At 43.6% G+C, this 19,876-nt stretch overlaps 1 protein-coding gene across 2 annotated transcripts in view; it reads left to right on the top strand.

Annotated features, from left to right (window-relative positions):
- The window catches only part of vapb (VAMP associated protein B and C), an 85,905-nt gene that overhangs the window by 34,355 nt on the left and 31,674 nt on the right, over window positions 1-19,876 (top strand). For both annotated transcript variants that reach the window (XM_033042009.1, XM_033042010.1), the window contains exon 2: window positions 9,843-9,995. In XM_033042009.1, the coding sequence (XP_032897900.1) occupies window positions 9,843-9,995 (153 nt within the window). The remainder of the gene's footprint in view (window positions 1-9,842; window positions 9,996-19,876) is intronic.

Here is a 19,876-nt window from a genome sequence, read left to right as displayed (position 1 = left end):
CATTCGCCCTTTGGTATGTTTCTTCCTCTCTGGTATGAAAAGATCCTGTAAGCTTCCAAACTACTTCTAGAAATTGCTGCTCCACTGTCATTCCTGCCAGGGCCCCTTTCCAATCAACTTTAGCTAGCTCCTCCCTCATGCCTCTGTAGTCACCTTTACTCAACAATAATAGCGATACATCTGATTTCAGCTTCTCCCACTCACACTGCAGGATGAATGCTATGACATGATCACCGCCTCACAGGGGCTCCTTCACCTTAAGCTCCCTAATCAATCCAGTTCATTAAACACCAAATCCAAAATTGCCCTTTCCCTGGTGGGCTCGATCATGAGCTGCTCTAAAAAGCCATCTCATAGGCATTCAACAAATTTCATTAGAAATTCAATGACAGAGAAGGCCATGGTCATACAGAGTCTTCAATCTGAAACTTTTAACACATTTATAAATGTCTAATTGTATTCTTTAATGTCAAGAAATTAATTACTTCTAAGGCAGGCAATGTTACTTCACATGCTAAGCTAAACTACTTGTGTGACGATGAAATGGCAAAGTGAAAAATCAGCGAGTATGCTTTTTGATTATTGTGAGATGCATCCTTGTTGAATGGTGATATTGTTGATTAAATACACATACATTAACTGAATTTTGTTAGAGTGCATGCACAGCATTGTAAACTACATTTACTGCATACGGTTAAACAGTGATGGCACGGCCCAGCTGGTGATTATCAATAATTTCTACAAGACAGTATTTTAAGAATTTAGTTCATCCTATTCCAATGATTTTAAAGAATTTAATCATACTCTGTTCACATGTACTGAAATACTTAGACAGCTCTTTAATTCCAAAAATCTATTCGGCTCTTTTTCATCCCTTAATTTCCTTTAACCAAATCCCTTGCCCTAAAGCCTATACTGTTTTCAATATACCCCTGATCTGCCGCTGTCTGATCCTGAACTTATCAGACCTCAGCAGAGGTCTCTGCTCCATCTCTCTACTTTCCCATCTCAGTAAATTCTGAGAATGATAGGATTTCAACTGTTCCATCATCATCACCTGCAGACTGATTTATTTGGCTAGGAGTGCCAGAAAATGTATGCATTTTCCTGATCCACCCAGATTCACCATCATACTCTCTGTATTCCATTCATCGTTAACTGCTGTTGCAACAATGACCGTCTCAATTCTCCCACTGCCAATTCTCTCGCTCCAATATACATTGTCCTGCATTTCAGCATTCCACTCAAAAGTATCAACCTTAACATAATCATCAAACCTAATGAGACGGATGGTTCAGTTATGATTTGGCAAACTGTGCTCGAACTTTCAGAGTTGAATGGCAGCCTCCTCGTGTCTCCCACTGGACCATGTCTCTCAGATTTTCTATCCACAACCTCCAACCTTACAGTCCTACAAGTCTGTACAGTTCTGTTCAAGCTCCTACCCAAGATCCGTGTCTTCCTAGTAGATTCATGGTTTCAGACTGTTCTTATCCCAATTTTATTTTTTTGTACTATGTTCCTTCTCCCCTATTAAGTCCCTTTCCACTTGCATCTGTGACATCTCTCATGCTGGCTGCTATTTAGACAGGCCCCACTTTCCAAACCGGCTCATCTTCATGAGCATCTATTCTTTTTGCACCACATGATGGCCTGAGAGCCCTTCACTTCTTCCTTGAAAAATCTAACCTGTTGCCCTCCAGTTCCAACCTCATCCTTGTATTGATCAACATTGTTACTACATTCACTTTCTCCGAAGCTTAAGTAGAACTATGGGAACCATAGCTTCCCTCTATCATTCTTGACTCAACAACATCCCTCCCCCTCCTCTCTCCCGAAACTTGCCATCCCATTTAACATTCCGGTGAATCTCCTCCAGTGTGATCACATTGTTTCTTTCTCCCTGCATTCTTAGTGTGGTTACAATGCTGTCTTCCAGGATCTACCAGCCCTTGGATAAACAAGGATTGATTAGAGACAGTCAGCATGGAATTCTGCATGAGAAATCTTTCTTAATCTGCTTTACAAATCTTTTTTTTAAAAGGCAACCAAGAGGATTGATCTACACAATCCACATCATCTATGTGGACTTCAACAAAGTCTTTTAGCGAGATCCCGCATGGTAATCTATTCTGGCAGATTAGATGGTATGGGACCCGGGGAGAACTAGTCATTTGGATACATAATTGGCTTGATAGTAGGAAGCAAAGGGTGGTAGTGGAAGGTTGTTTTTGGACTGGAGGCCTATGACAAGTGGTGTGCTGCAGGGATCAGTGTTGGATGCATTGTTGTTTGTCATTTATTCAAGTGATTTGGATGAGAATCTCGAAGACACGGTTCGTAAATTTGGAAATTACACTAAACTAGGAGGTATGGAAGTGAAGGAATTTATCAGAAATTACAATGTGGTCTTAATCAGCCAGATAATTGAGCTGAATGGTATTCAATTTAGATAAGGGCGAGGTCTTGCATCTTGGGAAGTCAAACCAGCGAAGACTTTCACAGTGAATCATGGGGGCTGTGAGTGTTATGGAACAGAGGGACCTAGAAGTCCCAAGTGCTTACATTCCTGTAATTGGTGTGATGTGTGGACGGGGTAGTGAAACGGGTGTTTGGCACGTTGGCCTGCAGTCAGGGCATTGAGTACAGGAGTTGGGATGTTATGTTGCATTTGTATAGGACAGGGGCCTCCAAACTTTTCAGCATGAGGGCCACATTATATATTTGGCACATTTTTGCAGTCGTACACAAACACTCTCACGCTCACGCACACTTTCACACACACACACCAACCCACCCACTCACTCACTGGGGATACCGCGGTTGCCGATCATCACCGTCTCCCCGGGGCCATCGACGGAAACTCAGCAGCTGCACATAAACCCTCAACTTGATAGCCTGCGGCAAACTGACGCGCTACCACACAACCCGCTAAATAGCCCGCCGCACACAACGTATTAAGAGCTTGCTGCGAGCCGGATAAAATCTTGTGGCGGGCCGAATGTGGCCCACGGGCCATAGTTTGGAGACCCCTGGTATAAGACATTGGTGAAGTTGCACTTGGAATATTGTGTACAGTTTTGGTTGCCCTTTGATAGGAAACGTCAATAAGCTGTAAAAATTGCAAGGTTGCTAAGACTTGAGGCCTTGAGTTATTGGGAGACTATGACCTCCTTTCTTAGAGCGTAGGACACTTAGGGGTGACCTTATAGAACTGTACAAAATCGTGAGGAGCATAGATAAGGTAAATGTGCACACTTTTTTTCTCAGCAAGGGGAATCAAAAACTAAAAGGTGTTGGTTGATGCTGAGATGGAAAGATTTTAAAGGGGCATGAGAGGCAACTTCACACAGAGGGTGCTTTGTATATGGAATGAGCTGCCAAAGTAAGTGGTTGAGGCAAGTGCATGAACAACACTTGAAGCCATAGAGCTATACAGGCCCTTCAGCCCATCTTGGCCATGCTGACCAGGTTGCCTTTCTTGGCTAGTCTCATTTGCTTGCTTTTAGCTCATAACCCTCTGGGGCTATTTGGATGGGTACATAATTAGGCAAAGTTTAGAAGGATAGGCGGATTTTGATTGGCATGGAGAGTTGGACCAAGCGACAGTTTCCAAGCTGTGTTACCCTGACTATCTGATAAATTAGCTGATCTCAGCCCGAACACCAGTTGAAACACAAGTTGGTTTGTGCCTCATAGCTTGGAAGGAGAAAATCAGCCTGAGCTGCCGCCCTCAAGTAATAACCACTCCTATAAGTGTTGGTGTCAATGTACACATGTCTACACATCAGCTAGACTCGACACCTTAATGGAAGAGGGAGATTTGTTAAAAACAAAACAAAAAATAGGATCATCAAGATGGTATTACTTTTATTATTTGAGGAAAAATAACATCTGTGAAGCTACCTAATAATGAAGCATCTGATTGTCTTTGTACTGCAATCACTGCGCTGTGATGGCAGCTATCTGGCTTCTAAATATAGTTTTGCGTACACTAGTATGTCAGTGGGGAATTGATTAATAGCATGGCATCTCTTGAATGCATACAGTACATCCTCTTGGCTTTATAATCTCCATGACCCTGCCACATTGGCTTTTGGATAGTAGCTTCCATCATGATCACTGTCCTCTGGTGAAGGATGTTCAACTTGAGACTGTCTGCTGCAGTCTTTCCAGTATATTCTGGTCTTAGTTTGGTTCAATTAAATCCGCCGACGTCAACCAACGATCACCCGTACTGCTACTTTGTGGCTAAAAATTGCACACTAAGCTTATCAGACACAGGAGCAGAACTAGGCCATTCGGCCCATCGAATGTGAGCTCATTTTGAAATCCCTGATGATTCAATTATGCTGCAGCTAATTTTTGGAGTTTGTATGGTTACAGGTCCACACTAAAAATAGAACAATGTTCGAACAAGCCACTGTTTCCACTTTCTGATACTTAAATTTGTATACATAATACCTATGTATTTCCAGCACTCTTTCCTGGTGTGAGCATTCCAACATCTTTAGTGTACTTGGACAGCCTCGGTCCCACCTTTTGCAGATATTCCCTTTGTTATCTTCACCCCAGCCACTCTCTGCAGCTAAAACATGCTGTTTTACAGTGCCCTCCAAATTGTTTAGGACAAAGACCCATCATTTATTTATTGCCTCTGTACTCCACAATTTGAGATTTGTAATAGAAAAAAATCACGTGGTTAAAGTGCACATTGTCAGATTTTATTAAAGGCCATTTTTATACATTTGATTTCACCATGTAGAAATTACATCTGTGTTTATACATAGTCCGCCCATTTCAGGGGATGTTTGGGACACATGGCTTCACAGGTGTTTGTAATTGCTCAGGTGTGTTTAATTGCCTCCTTAATGCAGGTCTTAGAGAGCTCTCAGCGCCTAGTCTTTCCATCACCTTTGGAAACTTTTATTGCTGTTTATCAACATGAGGACCAAAGTTGTGCCAATGAAAGTCAAAGAAGCCATTATGAGACTGCGAAACAAGAATAAAACTGTTAGAGAGATCAGCCAAACCTTAGGCTTAACAAAATGAGCTGTTTGGAACATGATTAAGACAAAAGAGCTTACTAATCGCAAAGGGACTGGCAGGCCAAGGAAGACCTCCCCAGCTGCTGACAGAAGAATTCTCTCTATAATAAAGAAAAATCCCCAAACACCTGTCAGACAGATCAGAAACACTCTTCAGGAGTCAGGTGTGGATTTGTTAATGTCCACTGTCCGCAGAAGACTTCATGAACAGAAATACAGAGGCTACACTGCAAGATGCAAACCACTGGTTAGCTGCAAAAATAGGATGGCCAGGTTACATTTTGCCAAGAAGTACTTAAAAGAGCAACCACAGTTCTGGAAAAAGGTCTGGTGGACAGATGAGACGAAGATTAACTTGTATCAAAGTGAATGGCAAGAGCAAAAGTATGGAGGAGAGAAGGAACTGCCCAAGATCCAAAGCATAACACCTTATCTGTGAAACACAGTAGTGGGGGTATTATGGCCTGGGCACGTATGGCTGCTGAAGGTACTGGCTCACTTATCTTCTTTGATGATACAACTGCTGATGGTAGTAGCATAATGAATTCTGAAGTGTATAGACACATCCTATCTGCTCAAGTTCAAACAAATGCCTCAAAAACTCATTGGCCGGCAGTTCATTCTACAGCAAGACAATGATCCCAAACATACTGCTAAAGCAACAAAGGAGTTTTTCAAAGCTAAAATTGGTCAATTCTTGAGTGGCCAAGTCAATCACCCGATCTGAACCCAATTGAGCATGCCTTTTATATGCTGAAGGTAAAACTGAAGGGGACTAGCCCACAAAACAAGCACAAGCTAAAGATGGCTGCAATACAGGCCTGGCAGAGCATCACCAGAGAAGACACCCAGCAACTGGTGATGTCCATGAATCGCAGACCTCAAGCAGTCATTGTATGCAAAGGATATGCAACAAAATACTAAACATGGCTACTTTCATTCACATAACATTGCTGTGTCCCAAACATTATGGTGCCCTGAAATGGGGGGGGGGGGGGTATAAACACTTTCTATATGGTGAAACCAAAATGTATAAAAATGGCCTTTATTAAAATCTGACAATGTGCACTTTAACTACATGTGATTTTTGTCTATTACAAATCTCAAATTGTGGAGTACAGAGGCAGATAAATAAATGATGGGTCTTTGTCCCAAACATTATGGAGGTCACTGTATGTAGGAAGGAACTGCAGATGCTGGTTATACATCAAAGATAGACACAAAATGCTGGAATAACTCAGAGGCACAGGCAGCATCTCTGGACAGAAGGAATGGGTGATGTTTCGGGTCGAGACCCTTCTTCAGACTTCTTTACTGTCCAATTCTGAAAATCAACATAAATTTTAAACGTTGCCTGACCTTTACTGGCTTTATCTTTCACTAAACGTTATTCCCTTATCACATATCTGTACCTTATGAATGTTTCAATTGTAATCATGTATTGTCTTTCTGCCGACTGATTAGCTCGCAACAAAAACTATTCACTGTACCTCTGTACACGTGACAATAAACTAAACTGAACTGCCTCTGGCTGAACTATCTAATCTTGTGATGTGGACTCGATAACAAAAAAGGTATTGCCAATTTGCTGGGGGTTCATTGCAATCGTCCCAAACTCAACAAGAGATAGAGGAACAGATATGTAGAAAATAGCAGAGATGTGATTAAAAATAGGATTGTACTGCTAGGGAATTTCAATTTTGCAAATATTAATTGGCATTGCCTCAGCTTGAAATGCCCTGAGGGGGTGGATAATTGAATAATTGTATAATTGAAGCATCACATCCTTGCTCCTATAATCAAATCCCCCTGCTATAAAGGCCAATATGCCATTTGCATTAGCTGCTCACTTCATCTGCATGTTTGCCTCCACTGACTGGTGTACAAATCTCTTTGAAAAATCAAAACGTTTAATTGAGCACTATTTCAATAACACGGCAACTTATTTTTCCAACCCAAATGGATAGCTTCACATTTACCCACATTATATTATTTCTCCTGTTTTGCCCCCTCTTCCAACTTGCTTATAATTTGCTTTGCATTCACACAATTCATAAATTAATTGTTTAGCATAATTGGCAAATTGTAACAAGATTAAAATAGATTCCACGGATGACTATTTTCTGGAGTTTAGAAAAATACAATACCGTATCATGATTTACGAATCTGCAGAGTGCAAGATTCTTGACTGAGGAATCTAGGATGAGACAGCACAGTTTAACAATAATGGGGTTGGACTGAGATGAGGAAAATTTAGAATGTGAAGAATCCTTGAAATTCTCCATTCTGGAGGGCTATGGATGCTCATTTACTGGAGTTCATTCAAAACAAGTTCAATATATTTTTGGATAAAGGAATCAAGAGACATGGCTGAGGTAGTGGATTTGCCATTACCTTGATGAATGTGAAGCAGGCTCGAAAGGCCTCTTAGTGTTGAGTAAAATGTACAATAGTATATGTTACCATCATCTCCCTCACCACTGCCAACCCCACCCCCTCACTCTGAGCTTTACGGAATGTGCTCAGATGATGAACAGAGCTTCCCACAGGAAAAAATACATCAATCTGATAACTAGAGCATTAATTACATTCCTGCACAAAATCAAAAAACAGCACGGCAAAGAACTAACAACAGGGTTCCTGTCTCCCATTGCAGATAAAATTAAGCACAATTCAGGAAATTGTAAATGGCAAATCAATCTTATTTTCCTTAGAGGAGGGACTACTGAGACTGCAATTACCAATCAAACTTTAGCTCACCATCAGATTTAGAAATTATCGTATGAAGCGGAGCATTGTTGAGAACTGAATCTGTAAAGAGGAGCCCACCTGACTGGAGGGAAAAAAAAGTTTGGGGAATGATTCAGATTTCTGCCCTCAGAATTAATCCCGTGCCATGCCGAGCTAGATTAAATTGCTCACTAGGTCCATTAGATTTCTTCGGAGCTTATCAAATCTACTGATGTTCATTTAAATATTTGTGCAAAGAAAAACCTTCCAGGAAGTGCAAATGAATCTCTGTCTTGCCTGGAAGGACTATCAGGGTCACTGGACGGAGGAGGCAAAGGGACAGGTGTTACATCTCCTGCGGTTGCAGAGGAAAGTACCTGGGGAGGGGGTAGTTTGGGTGAGAAGGGATGAGTGACCAAGGAGTTGCAGAGGGAACGGTCTCTGCAGAGGACAGAAAGGGGTGGAGATGGGAAGATGTGAGTCGTGGTGCGATCATGTTCGAGGTGACGGAAATGTCGAAGGATGATTTGTTGGATGCAGAGGCAGGTGGGGTGAAAGGTGAGGACCATGGGAACTCTATCCTTGTTGCTGGTTGGGTGGAGTGGGGAGGAGGGAGGAGGAGCCAGAGCAGAACTACTGGACACAGAAGAGACATGGGTGAGGGATCCGTTTATGACAGGCGGGGGGGGGGGGGGGGGGGGGGGGGGGGGGGGGGGGGGGGGGGGGGGGGGGGGGGGGGGGGGGTGGGGGGGGGGGGGGGGGGGGGGGGGGGGTGGGGGGTGGGGGGGTGGGGGGGTGGGTGAGAGGCAGGGTGAGAGGAAGTGTAGTCCAGTTAAATGTTGAAGTCAGTAGGTTTGTAGTAGATGTCGATCAATAGTCTGTTCCCTGTGATGAAACAGAGAGATCCAGAAAGGGGAGAGAGGTGGTGGAGACAGTCCAGGTGAATTTGAGAACAGGGTGGAAGTTAGTGGTGAAGCTACAGAAACCAACAAATTCTGCATGGGTGCAGGAGGCAGCCTCGATGCAGTCATCAATGTAGCAGAAAAAGAGGGGGGGGTGGTGCCAGTGAACACATGGAACAATACTTGTTCAACATAAATGAGGCAAATACGTAGAGATGCAAGTTGGGCCAGATGGAAACGCCTCAATCGATTGAGAACTAGTGTTGGCAGAGCCGAGGTGTCTCTAAACAACTCCAACGATGTCACCTGTGAATGTGGTATTGAACCACAAACATTGGAACACCTGCTGAAATGCTCTAAATTGGAAAACAAATGCACAGCTGACGCTCTCGATGCCGAGAATGGGTCGACTGGGCTTGTATTCGCTGGAATTCAGAAGGATGAAAGGGAATTTTATAGAAACATATAACATTCTTAAGGGATTGGACAGGCTAGATGCAGGTAAAATGTTCCCGATGTGGGGAGAGTCCAGAACCAGGGGGTCACAGTTTAAAAATAAGGGGTAGGCCGTTTAGGACTGAGATGACAAAATACTTATTCACCCAGAGAGGTGTGAATCTGTGGAATTCTCTGCCACAGAAGGTAGTGGAAGCCAATTCACTGGATGTTTTCAAGAGAGAGTTAGATATAGCTCTTTGGGCTAATGGAATCAAGGGATACAGAGAGAAAGCAGGAATGGGTACTGATCATATTGAATGGCGGTGCTGGCTCGAAGGGTCAAATGGCTTACTCCTGGCATCTATTTTCTATGTTTCTAGTTTTCTTTTTCTTGTCTTTTACATTGATCAAACACATTGGGTTGGTCAGTCGTGTATGCGAGTATTTAGAAAGCCACATCTGACATCTTTAAATCAAAAAAAGGATAGAAACATGAATATTGCATTGTTGACATTTATTGCCGGCACTAAGTTCTGTGGGTAGAAAATAAAAAATATTCAACAATTTGTTATAAGCAATTACCTAGATGTATACAATGGATTTAAAAGAGCTGCCAGGTGAGAGGTACACATCATCACCCGTTATGGAAAATCTGTTAGATTAGTAAAAAATGGAATACTACTAGTACACTTGTTAATGTTTTAACTGTTGTTTTTGATTGCAGGACCTTTCACAGATGTTGTTACCACAAACCTGAAACTGAGTAACCCGTCAGATAAAAATGTATGTTTTAAAGTGAAGACTACAGCTCCGCGTAGGTATTGTGTCAGGCCTAACAGTGGAATAATTGATGCAGGAACTTCAATCAGTGTTTCAGGTATGACATGTTGCAGTTACACAATGGAACTTTATGGTTGCCTAATCATTGTTTGATTTTGGTCCTGCATAGCCAAACTTGAAAACTAACAGATTAAAAAAAAAATCAAAGCTTGGATCTTCAATGTTCAGACTTAAATTTTGAGGGTGGCAAGGGATGTGACTGATGAGGAAAGGAAAGACCTTCCTCTTGGCTCAGCCAATTTTTACTTTATTGGTATTAACCAGAGGTCAAGAAAGCTAGAAACCATATAATCCCTTTGTTTTAAAATATTAATGGAATTGACAATGGAAGATTTGCTCAACTCATGAATGCCTTGTATATGTTTTTGAAGTGTACCGCCATTCTTTATTCTAATAATTTAATCTGAACATTGTAAGATATAACACGAAACAGATTATTTAGAACAAAATGTTGCAGATATTTTTCCTTGGTTTTCATATCGATGTATGAATCGATTTGTTTAGTAAAGCATTGACTTAAACATTGTTCGATGCACATGATTGGGAAATCAGCAGAAATATAGATTTATTTTGAATCCTATTTCCAAACTATTAGTAAGATTTCATGAACGCTCTAAGAATCCTCTTCCAATAGTGAATATTCCAGATGGATTCCTTCAGAGCATGAGATTTCCCAGGAGAGTGTCCACAGAAGACCAATAAGAATGAATTGGCTTGTGCTACATTTGTATTCTATGACTCCAAAACTTCAAAGAAAAACTTTTCTTTTAAAATCTATGAATTTCTTTTCAATGAAAAGACCATCTTCAATGCTGAAGCAAAGAGAAAATATAAAGGTAAACAAAAAGAATATATAAAGGCATGTTGACTTGACCAGCAATTTGGAGAATGTACCTTACATTGTCTAAGTTGATTGTCTAATTGATTATGTGATCTATTTTTCATAAATGTCTAATTAATTGGTTTTTAGGCAAGGAACTCGGCCTGTTGTACCTAACCTGGCCTACACATGACTTTAATCTACAGCATATTCTTTTTGTAATTCAATTTTAATTGCTCATTCAATTCTCCACCAAAAGGACTGTCCTATAACCAACTCATGTGTTCTCCAGAAAATATTCTATTGAGCAAACTTTGTTTATTTAATCAGATATGAAAACCAACCAAAAAATCTAAAGAATATTGATTTAAATAATCTGTAGTTAATAATTTTTCTTAATTTCTTCAAGAATTACAACATTTGTTTAGAACTCAAAATGCACAAAGACATGATGTAAAAAAGATAGTGTTCACTTTGAAAACGGCAAGCAGTTTAATAGTTTATATCCATTCAAACTTGAATTTTATTTACAGAGGACATTTTCTGGAGAACACAAGGGTTGGTTACAGGTTAGCCATTTTGGTGCAGGTAATTTATCATATTTTGCTCTTTGTTAATTTGTTAGAATTGCTTAGTCACCATTCATGTAAATCCAGATAACTAACCAGTGAATTAGCTGTGATTAACAATCCAGACAATTACCGTCCCGCCAATTTGCTAATCAATGAAGATAAATTGGCGGCAAATAACATGGATAATACAATCAAGCAACATATCGTCGCTAGCAGCAATGAATTTCACCACATATTATAAAATGTGGTGAAATATGCGGTGTTTGAGTCTGGGTTGCTCGCACTACGTCAGATGCACAATGTTATTCTGCTCATAGTTTGATCATGTCCTAAGTCTATAAACTTCATGTCACAAAGGGCCGCTTTGGATATTATTTAATATCAAGACACTAAATTTATTTTTACATTAGTTTGCTGATAACCCAACATTTAGATGTTCTAAATTGGCATAATTTGTTGGTATGTAACAGCCGTAACACAATGTGTTTAAGAAGGAACTGCAGATGCTGGAAAATCGAAGGTACACAAAAATGCGGGAGAAACTCAGCGGGTGCAGCAACATCTATGGAGCGAAGGAGATAGGCAACGTTTCGGGCCGAAACCCTTCTTCAGACGGGAGATGACATTTATTTCATTCTGAAGAAGGGCTTCGGCCCGAAACGTTGCCTATCTCCTTCGCTCCATAGATACTGCTGCACCCGCTGAGTTTCTCCAGCATTTTTGTGTACCAGCCGTAACACAATCATTTCCAAACTTCCAGACTCAAGGATTTCAGATAGAACACATATGAAGTTCAATGTGATAAGTGTGGAGACTACTATGCTTGTCCATGGGATCATTTTGGGGTTAAATGATAGAAGGAATCCACATCGGCCTGGTCCATTATGAATAAAGGTGAAGAAAATTATGTTCTGGTCCATTATTAAAATGACTGTTGATGGGACCCAAATAATTTTATTTTCTCAGGAGAGGAGATTCAATGTTTTTATTTGGGTGTATGATAGAGCAAGAATGTTACAGCAAAGTCTGAATCAATTTGTAGTGCAAAATGCATTGGCGGTCACTTGATTGTAATTAAGTTTTTTTATGGTTTATAAACAAACCATAATAGTGCAAAGACAAAAACAGTTCCCCCAAGTCTATGTAGTTCGGAGTTCCATTTGTTTTTTCCAACCTTTATTCCTGCAACACCTGTCCAAAATTCTATATGTCCCCACCTACATGGTAATTGTGGGTACTTCACGCTCCCCATTGTGGCTCACCTTCCTTCTGCCTTCTCGTGGGACCATCTCATTGTGCAGGCATTTATCCTCTCAGCCTCTGGATGTTCTTCTTCAATCTTTTTATTTCATCAACGTGCCTTCTCTAGCTCTGAAATTGTCATGCAACTAACTCATCAGGTTGGCCTAATTAATGATTGTGAAGTAATTTAACAAGTTACTCCATCATTTTCTGCTGCACCACATACTGTCAATTGCTTATTCATATAATTTAATGTTTGAAATATGTTATTATAAGTAAACTTGAAGAGGCTTGTTTCAGCCAAAAAATGTTTTGGTAACTGAAATGAATAGAGTATAACTGGTCAGAGTATGTTGTATTCTTGCATTTTGGGTACCTTAGCTGAAGATTGATGGCCATCTTCTAGAGATCGTCATTAGTCGACAATTAAGCCCTAATAGGGATGATTGTGTTCCCGCACAGAAAGAGAATATGGTCTTAAATATTTTAAAACACGTGGGCAGCGCGACTCACGTCGCAGCGGCCTCTGCAGTCCGTCTGTCGTTTTTTTATTTTTTGTCTCGTTTGAATGTAGTTTTTATTTATTTTTTAAACTGGGTATGTGTGTGGGGGGGGGGGGGGGGGGGGGGGGGGGGGGCCCAAACTTTTAAAAATCTTTCCCCTGCACGGAGAACCCGACCTTTTCTCTGTTGGGCCGAGCACCGTGGAGCGGCCTCCAACCGGAACGACCTGGGGCTCCAGTCGCGGAGCTGCGGACTTACCCACCATCGTGGAGCTGGCCGAGTTCGGAGCGGGAGGAGCTGTGGTGGCGCGCGGCTGCGACCCGACCCAGGTGATTCGGAGGCTCCAACCGCCGGTGACACCGGTCCCTGCTGGGAGACCGCTTTTTCGGGGCTTCCGCAACGGCGACTTCTCCCGAGTTGCGGGTTTGAAGGTGACCTGGAGTGGGGCCTTACATCGCCCGGCACGGCTTTAAATGGCCGCGGGACTTGTTAGCGCACGCCGGGGGCTCCAACACCAAGACCCGGAGCGCGGCCTTGCATCACCCGGCGTGGCTTTATAATTGCCGCGGGACTTATTTACCATCGCCTGCCGGGGGCTTTGACTCTGACATCGGGAGGAGAACGAGGAGTGCAGGGGAGAGATAAGACTTTGCCTTCCATCACAGTGAGGAGGAGATTCACTGTGATGGATGTTCGTGTAAATTGGGTTGTGTCTTGGTTCTTCTTGTTTGTATGACTGCAGAAACCAAATTTTGTTTGAACCTCTGGGTTCAAATGACAACAAATAAATTGTATTGTATTAAAGATTAGATTGGAATTATATGAAAATCTGAAATGTTGATGGGCAAATCTAGCATTTAAAAAAAAAAAAAAAAAAGAACTATATAAAAAAAATAAAGAATCATGCTACAAAGTTGATGTATATTTGGTTGACACTGACTCTTTTTTGGAGATAATCTGTCTCTATAATCTGTCAATCTGCATCAGCAGTTTAACAGCCATCTGAATCCAGTTTTGAGCTGAGCTGATCCAACTGATGGGCTAAAGTGTATTTATTTCAATCTAAGGAATATTGTGGAGAAAGCAGACACAAGCTGGATTGGTGAGTGGGTCTATGATGTTTTGGCCATTGTGGAAAAGTGGTTGTAGGACAGACATGACTGGCAGCTCAATGTTCCGGGGTTTTGATGTTTCAGACATGATTGAGAAGGAAGTGGATTAGTTGTGCTACTCATCAGGGAGACTGTCATGGCACTACTCAGAGAGGAAAGACTGGAGGGTTCGTCCGCTGAGGCGGCATGGTCGAGCTTGGAAATAAGAAGGGTGCTCGCACTCTAATGGGATTGTACAATAAGCCTCCCAATGACAAGCAGGAGATAGAGGAACAGATGTGTAAACAGATTACCAAAAGATGCCAAAGCAACAGGGTTGTCTTAGTGGGTGATTTTAACTTTCCCAATATTGACTGGGAGTTACTCGGTGCCAAAGGCTTAGAAGGGACAGTATTTGTGAGGTGATCCAAGATGATTTCTTGAAACAGCATGTGGATAGTTCAACCTGAGAAAGGAGCATACCGGACCTTGTGTTAGTTTAGTTTTTTTAGTTTAGTTTAGAGAAACAGGCCCTGTCACCCACTGAGCCCGCACCAACCAGCGATAGCCGCACATTACCACTATCATACACACACTAGGCGCAATTTTATAATTTATACCAAGCCAATTAACCTACAAACCTGTACATTTTTGGAGTGTTGGAGAAAACCCACGCAGGACATGGGGAGAACATACAAACTCCGTCAGACAGCGCCCATAGTCGGGATCGAACCTGGGTCTCTGGCGCTGTAAGGCAGGAACTCTACCGCTGTGTCATTGTGCCATCCTATGTTCCCATTTGTATTAATAACGTTTCTCTGAACACCGCCGCAATAACCAACCTGACCTCCCGGTGGCTCAGCACTTCAACTCCCCCTCCCACTCCGTATCCGACCTCTCTGTCCTGGGTCTCCTCCATGGCCAGAGCGAGCAACACCGGAAATTGGAGGAACAGCACCTCATATTCCGCTTGGGGAGTCTGCATCCTGGGGGCACGAGCATTGAATTCTCCCAATTTTGTTAATCCTTGCTGTCTCGTCCCCTTCCTCAGCCCTCCTGCTGTCTCCTCCCATCCCCCAGCCTTCGGGCTCCTCCTCCTTTTTCCTTTCTTCTCCCCGCCCCCCCCACCCCCAATCAGTCTGAAGAAGGGTTTCGGCCCGAAACGTTGCCTATTTCCTTCGCTCCATAGATGCTGCTGCACCCGCTGAGTTTCTCCAGCCTTTTTGTGTACCTTATATTAATAACTTGTTGATCTGGAAGTCAAGTATCCAGTTGCAGAGATGAGTGCCTACTCCAAGTCACGCGTGTTTGGTGATAATCTTGGATGGAATAATGGCAGAGCTCTGTCTACGAATAGGAGTCCGATGTACGTGTCTCTCTTATCCAGGTGTTCCAGGAATGAGTGTCGGGCCAGGGTGATGACATCGTCCGTAGACTTGTTGTGGCGGTAGATGATCTGCAGTGGGTCAAGACCGCTGGGTAGACTGGATTTAATGTGTTCCACAACTAACCTCTCATAACATTTCATGATGGTGGATGTCAAGGCCACTGGATAGTAGTCGTTTAGTCATGAGGTCTTGCTTTTCTTCGGCACTGGGATGGTGGTTGTCTTGAAGCAGGCGAGTACCTCAGAACGAAGTAGGGAGAGATTAAAGATGTCTGCCAATACTCCCGCTAGCTGGTCTGCGCAGTTACCAAAGACACGGCCAGGAACTCCGTCTGTGCCAGTTGCTTTTTGTAGCATTACCCTTAAGCATACTGATCTAACCTCTGCAACAGTCACCATGGGGAGAAGCACACTTGAATCTGAAAGGCCAGGTGTCGCCACTCTATTGGCCTTCTGCTCGAAGTGAGCATAGAAAGCATTCAGTTCATTGGGTAGGGTCGCACTATCACTATCACCAATGATTTTGCCTGACCTCGCTTTACAGACAGTTATCTTATTCAAACCTTGCACATTTTCTCCATGTGTCGAGTGATTATACTGGGACTCATGTTTGTCCTGGTATTGTCCCTTGGCATCTTTGATGGCTTTGTGGAGATCATAGAGGGCTCTTGTATCGTTCAGGATCATTGGCCTTAACCTGTGAATGTACCTTGCGGTTCATCCATGGTTGGGGAACACTCAAATTTACTTTGGCGACACACAGTCGTCCACGCACTTGCTGATGAAGTGGGTGCTAGTGAAGTACCTCATAGGGGCTCCTTTATCTTAAGCTCCCTAATCAAATCCGGTTTGTTACACAATACCAAATCCAGAATTGGCTTTTCCCTAGTGGGCTTGACTATTCTAAGAAGCCATCTCGTAGGCACTCTACAAATTCCTTCTCTTGGGATCCAGTAGCAACCTGATTTTCCCAGTCTACCTGCATATTGAAATCCCCACATGACCACTAATGTTGCCTTTCTTACATGCCGATTGTATCTCCTGATTTGTACCCTACATCCTGGCTACTGATCGGAGACCTGTATATAATAATAATAATAATAATACATTTTATTTATGGGCGCCTTTCAAGAGTCTCAAGGACACCGTACAAAAATTTAGCAAGTAGAGGAAAGACATGTAAGCGGAATGAAATAAATAGTAGAGACATGACTAGTACACAAATTAAAGACAGAATTCAATTCAAAACACAATATGAGGCAATTCAAGCACAGATGAAAAGGGAGGGGGACGTGGGGCTAAGGATAGGCAGAGGTGAAGAGATGGGTCTTGAGGCGGGACTGGAAGATGGTGAGGGACACGGAATTGCGGATCAGTTGGGGGAGGGAGTTCCAGAGCCTGGGAGCTGCCCTGGAGAAGGCTCTGTCCCCAAAACTGCGGAGGTTGGATTTGTGGATGGAGAGGAGACCGGCTGATGTGGATCTGAGGGACCGTGAGGGTTGGTAGGGGGAGAGGAGGTCAGTGAGATATGGGGGGGCCAGATGGTGGAGGGCTTTGTAGGTGAGGACCAGGATTTTGTAGGTGATCCGGTGGGAGATGGGAAGCCAGTGAAGTTGTTTGAGGACTGGAGTGATGTGATGCCAGGATTTGGTGTGGGTGATGAGTCGGGCGGCTGCGTTCTGAACCAGTTGGAGTCGGTTGATGTAGGTGGAGCTGATGCCAAGGAAAAGTGAGTTGCAGTAGTCCAGTCAGGAGGAGATGAAGGCATGGATGAGTCTTTCAGCAGCGGGAGGTGTGAGAGAGGGTCTGATTTTGGCGATGTTGCGGTGGTGAAAGAAGGAGGTTTTAATGACATGGCGGATGTGAGGCTCAAGGGAGAGGGTGGAATCAAAGATCACGCCAAGGTTGCGGGCCTGGGGAGATGGGGAGAAAGTGGTGCCGTCGATGGTGACGACTCCCATCAGGGTCTTTTTACCATTGCTGTTTCTTTGCTCTACCCACAAGGATTCTACATCTTCTGATGCTATGTTTTCCCTTGCTAAGTACTGAATTTCATCCCTTACCAGCAGAGCTACCCCACCCCTCTGCCCACCTGTCTGTCTTTTCCATAGCGAAACTATTGGAGAGGATTTGTTGGGATAGGATTTATTCCCATTTATAGAAGAATAGAAATAATTTTATTGCCACACAACCAAGGTCGGTGGTATTTGGGTTGCCAGCAGCGGTACAATAATAAAGAACACAACCACATTAAAATTTTACACAAACATCCACCACAGCATTCATCACTGTGGTGGAAGGCACAGAGCTTGGCCAGTCCTCCTCCATTTTCCCCCGTGGTCGGGACCACCACCCTCCACAGCCGTTGCTGCGGGTGTCCAGATGGTAAGGGACAAAGTCAAAGTGAGTCCAGGATCGGCTCTTCCCAACCAGAGACTGCGGCTTCAGGCTGGTGTAGGCCGCAGGCCGGCGGTCAAAGTTTTAAAGTACCTGCCGTGCCGCAGCCGGAAGCACCACAGTCTGCAGGGCCGGCGGTCGAAGCTCCCCTCCTGGGGTGATGTTATGTCCATACCACGCCCGCGGTAGAAGATGGCCGCGGGCCGGCGGTGGAAGCTTCTTCCACCCGGGTCCCTAACGTGAGATCCCGGGCTGTAGACGCCGCACCAGCTGGAGTTCTGCAGACCGCTGCTTCAGGCTGCCGGCTGCCGCGGGCCAGCGTAACGGAGCGCTCCCCTCCAGCGAGGTCTCACCCGCTCCGCGCCGAGAGTCCACGCTGTGCCCGCCGCTGAAGCTCCGAGCGCGTCTCCGGGAAAGTCGGCGCCGATCCTTGCTGTTAGGCCACGGGGGAGGCGGCCTGAAAAAGTCGCCTCTCTATGGAAGAGGCGGCCGAAACGGTTTCCCCCTTACCCTCCCACACCACCCCCCACACATAACACACAAGGAAACATTAAAAACACACTTTTAAACATACTAAAAAAATAAAAAAAGTTGAAAAAAGACGGACACGCTGCCGACAGGCGCTGCCAGTGCAGCGCCCCCTACCGAATATGGAAGGGAATGGGCTAATTCGGGACACCAACATGTCTTTGGACATGGCAAGTCGTGTCTTACTAACTTGATCAAGTTTTTTGAGGAGGTGATCTTTGAGGGTAGTGTGATGGATGTTGTCTACATCTATTTTAGTAAGGCATTTGATTTAGTACCCCATGGTAGGCTGATCAGAAGATCACAGGATTAATATTACTGGGTTGTATGGATTTGGAACTGGCTTACTGGTAGAAGACAGAGGGTTGTGATGAAAGTACAGTATTCAGGCTGTGGACTGTGACCAGTGGAGTTCCTCAGGGATATGTGCTGGAACTGCTGCTGTTTGTGTTATATATAAATGACTTGGACGTAAACGTAGACAGGTTGATTTAAAGCCCTGTCCCACGATACGGGTTCATTCCAAGGGCTCTCCCAAGTTTGCCCTGATTAGAACTCAGAGATTTACAGTAATGGCCACTCGTTGGTACTCAGGGCTCTCGTGGACATTTTTCAACATGTTGAAAAATCTTCACGAGTCTTCCCGTGCTTAGCTTACCTGCCGTTAGCGAGTCTTCCCGAGTACCTGCCCTTCACGTTATGAGCCGCTAAGAGACGTCCCCGAGCTCAGACGTAACCGCTACGTTAATTCTCCGTGCTTACCACGAGTTTGATTTTTTTTAAACTCGGGAGAGCCCTTGGAATAAACTCGTACCGTGGGACAGGGCTATAAGTTTGCAGATATCACCAAGATTGCTGGGGTCGTGGACTGTGAGGAAAGCTGTCAAGGTATACAGCGTGGAGACCTGATGGGTATATAAAATTATGAGAGGGATAGATAGGGTAGACAGTCAGAATAATTTTCCATGATGGAAAAATCAAATACTAGAGGCCCTAGCTTTAACATGAGAGGGGCAAAGTTTAAATGTGATGTAGGGGGGGGGGGGGGTTTAACCCAGAGTGGTGAGAGCCTGGAAAGCGCTGCCTGGGGCAGTGGTTGAAGCGGATACTTTAATGACATTTAAAAAAACTTTTGGGTAGGCACATGGTTATGCAAGGAATGGGACGGTGTGCAGGTCGATAAGTGATGGTCACGTCATCATGTTTGGCACAGACACTGTGGTCCAAAGAGCCTGTTCTTGTTCTGTACTGTTCTATGTTCTAATCCATTGTGAAGTCTAATAAATAGTGTCCTTGGCAGTTGGTTTGGTTTTCAAATGCATTTAAACATCACAATCAGTTCAGTTTGCTTTTGACAGTTACCTTTTGAATTAAACAA

This window comes from Amblyraja radiata, chromosome 23, assembly GCF_010909765.2.
Source record: "Amblyraja radiata isolate CabotCenter1 chromosome 23, sAmbRad1.1.pri, whole genome shotgun sequence".
NCBI lineage: Eukaryota > Metazoa > Chordata > Chondrichthyes > Rajiformes > Rajidae > Amblyraja > Amblyraja radiata.
The sequence above is the reverse complement of the archived record's forward strand: the minus strand, read 5'-3'. Positions and strand labels throughout refer to the sequence as shown.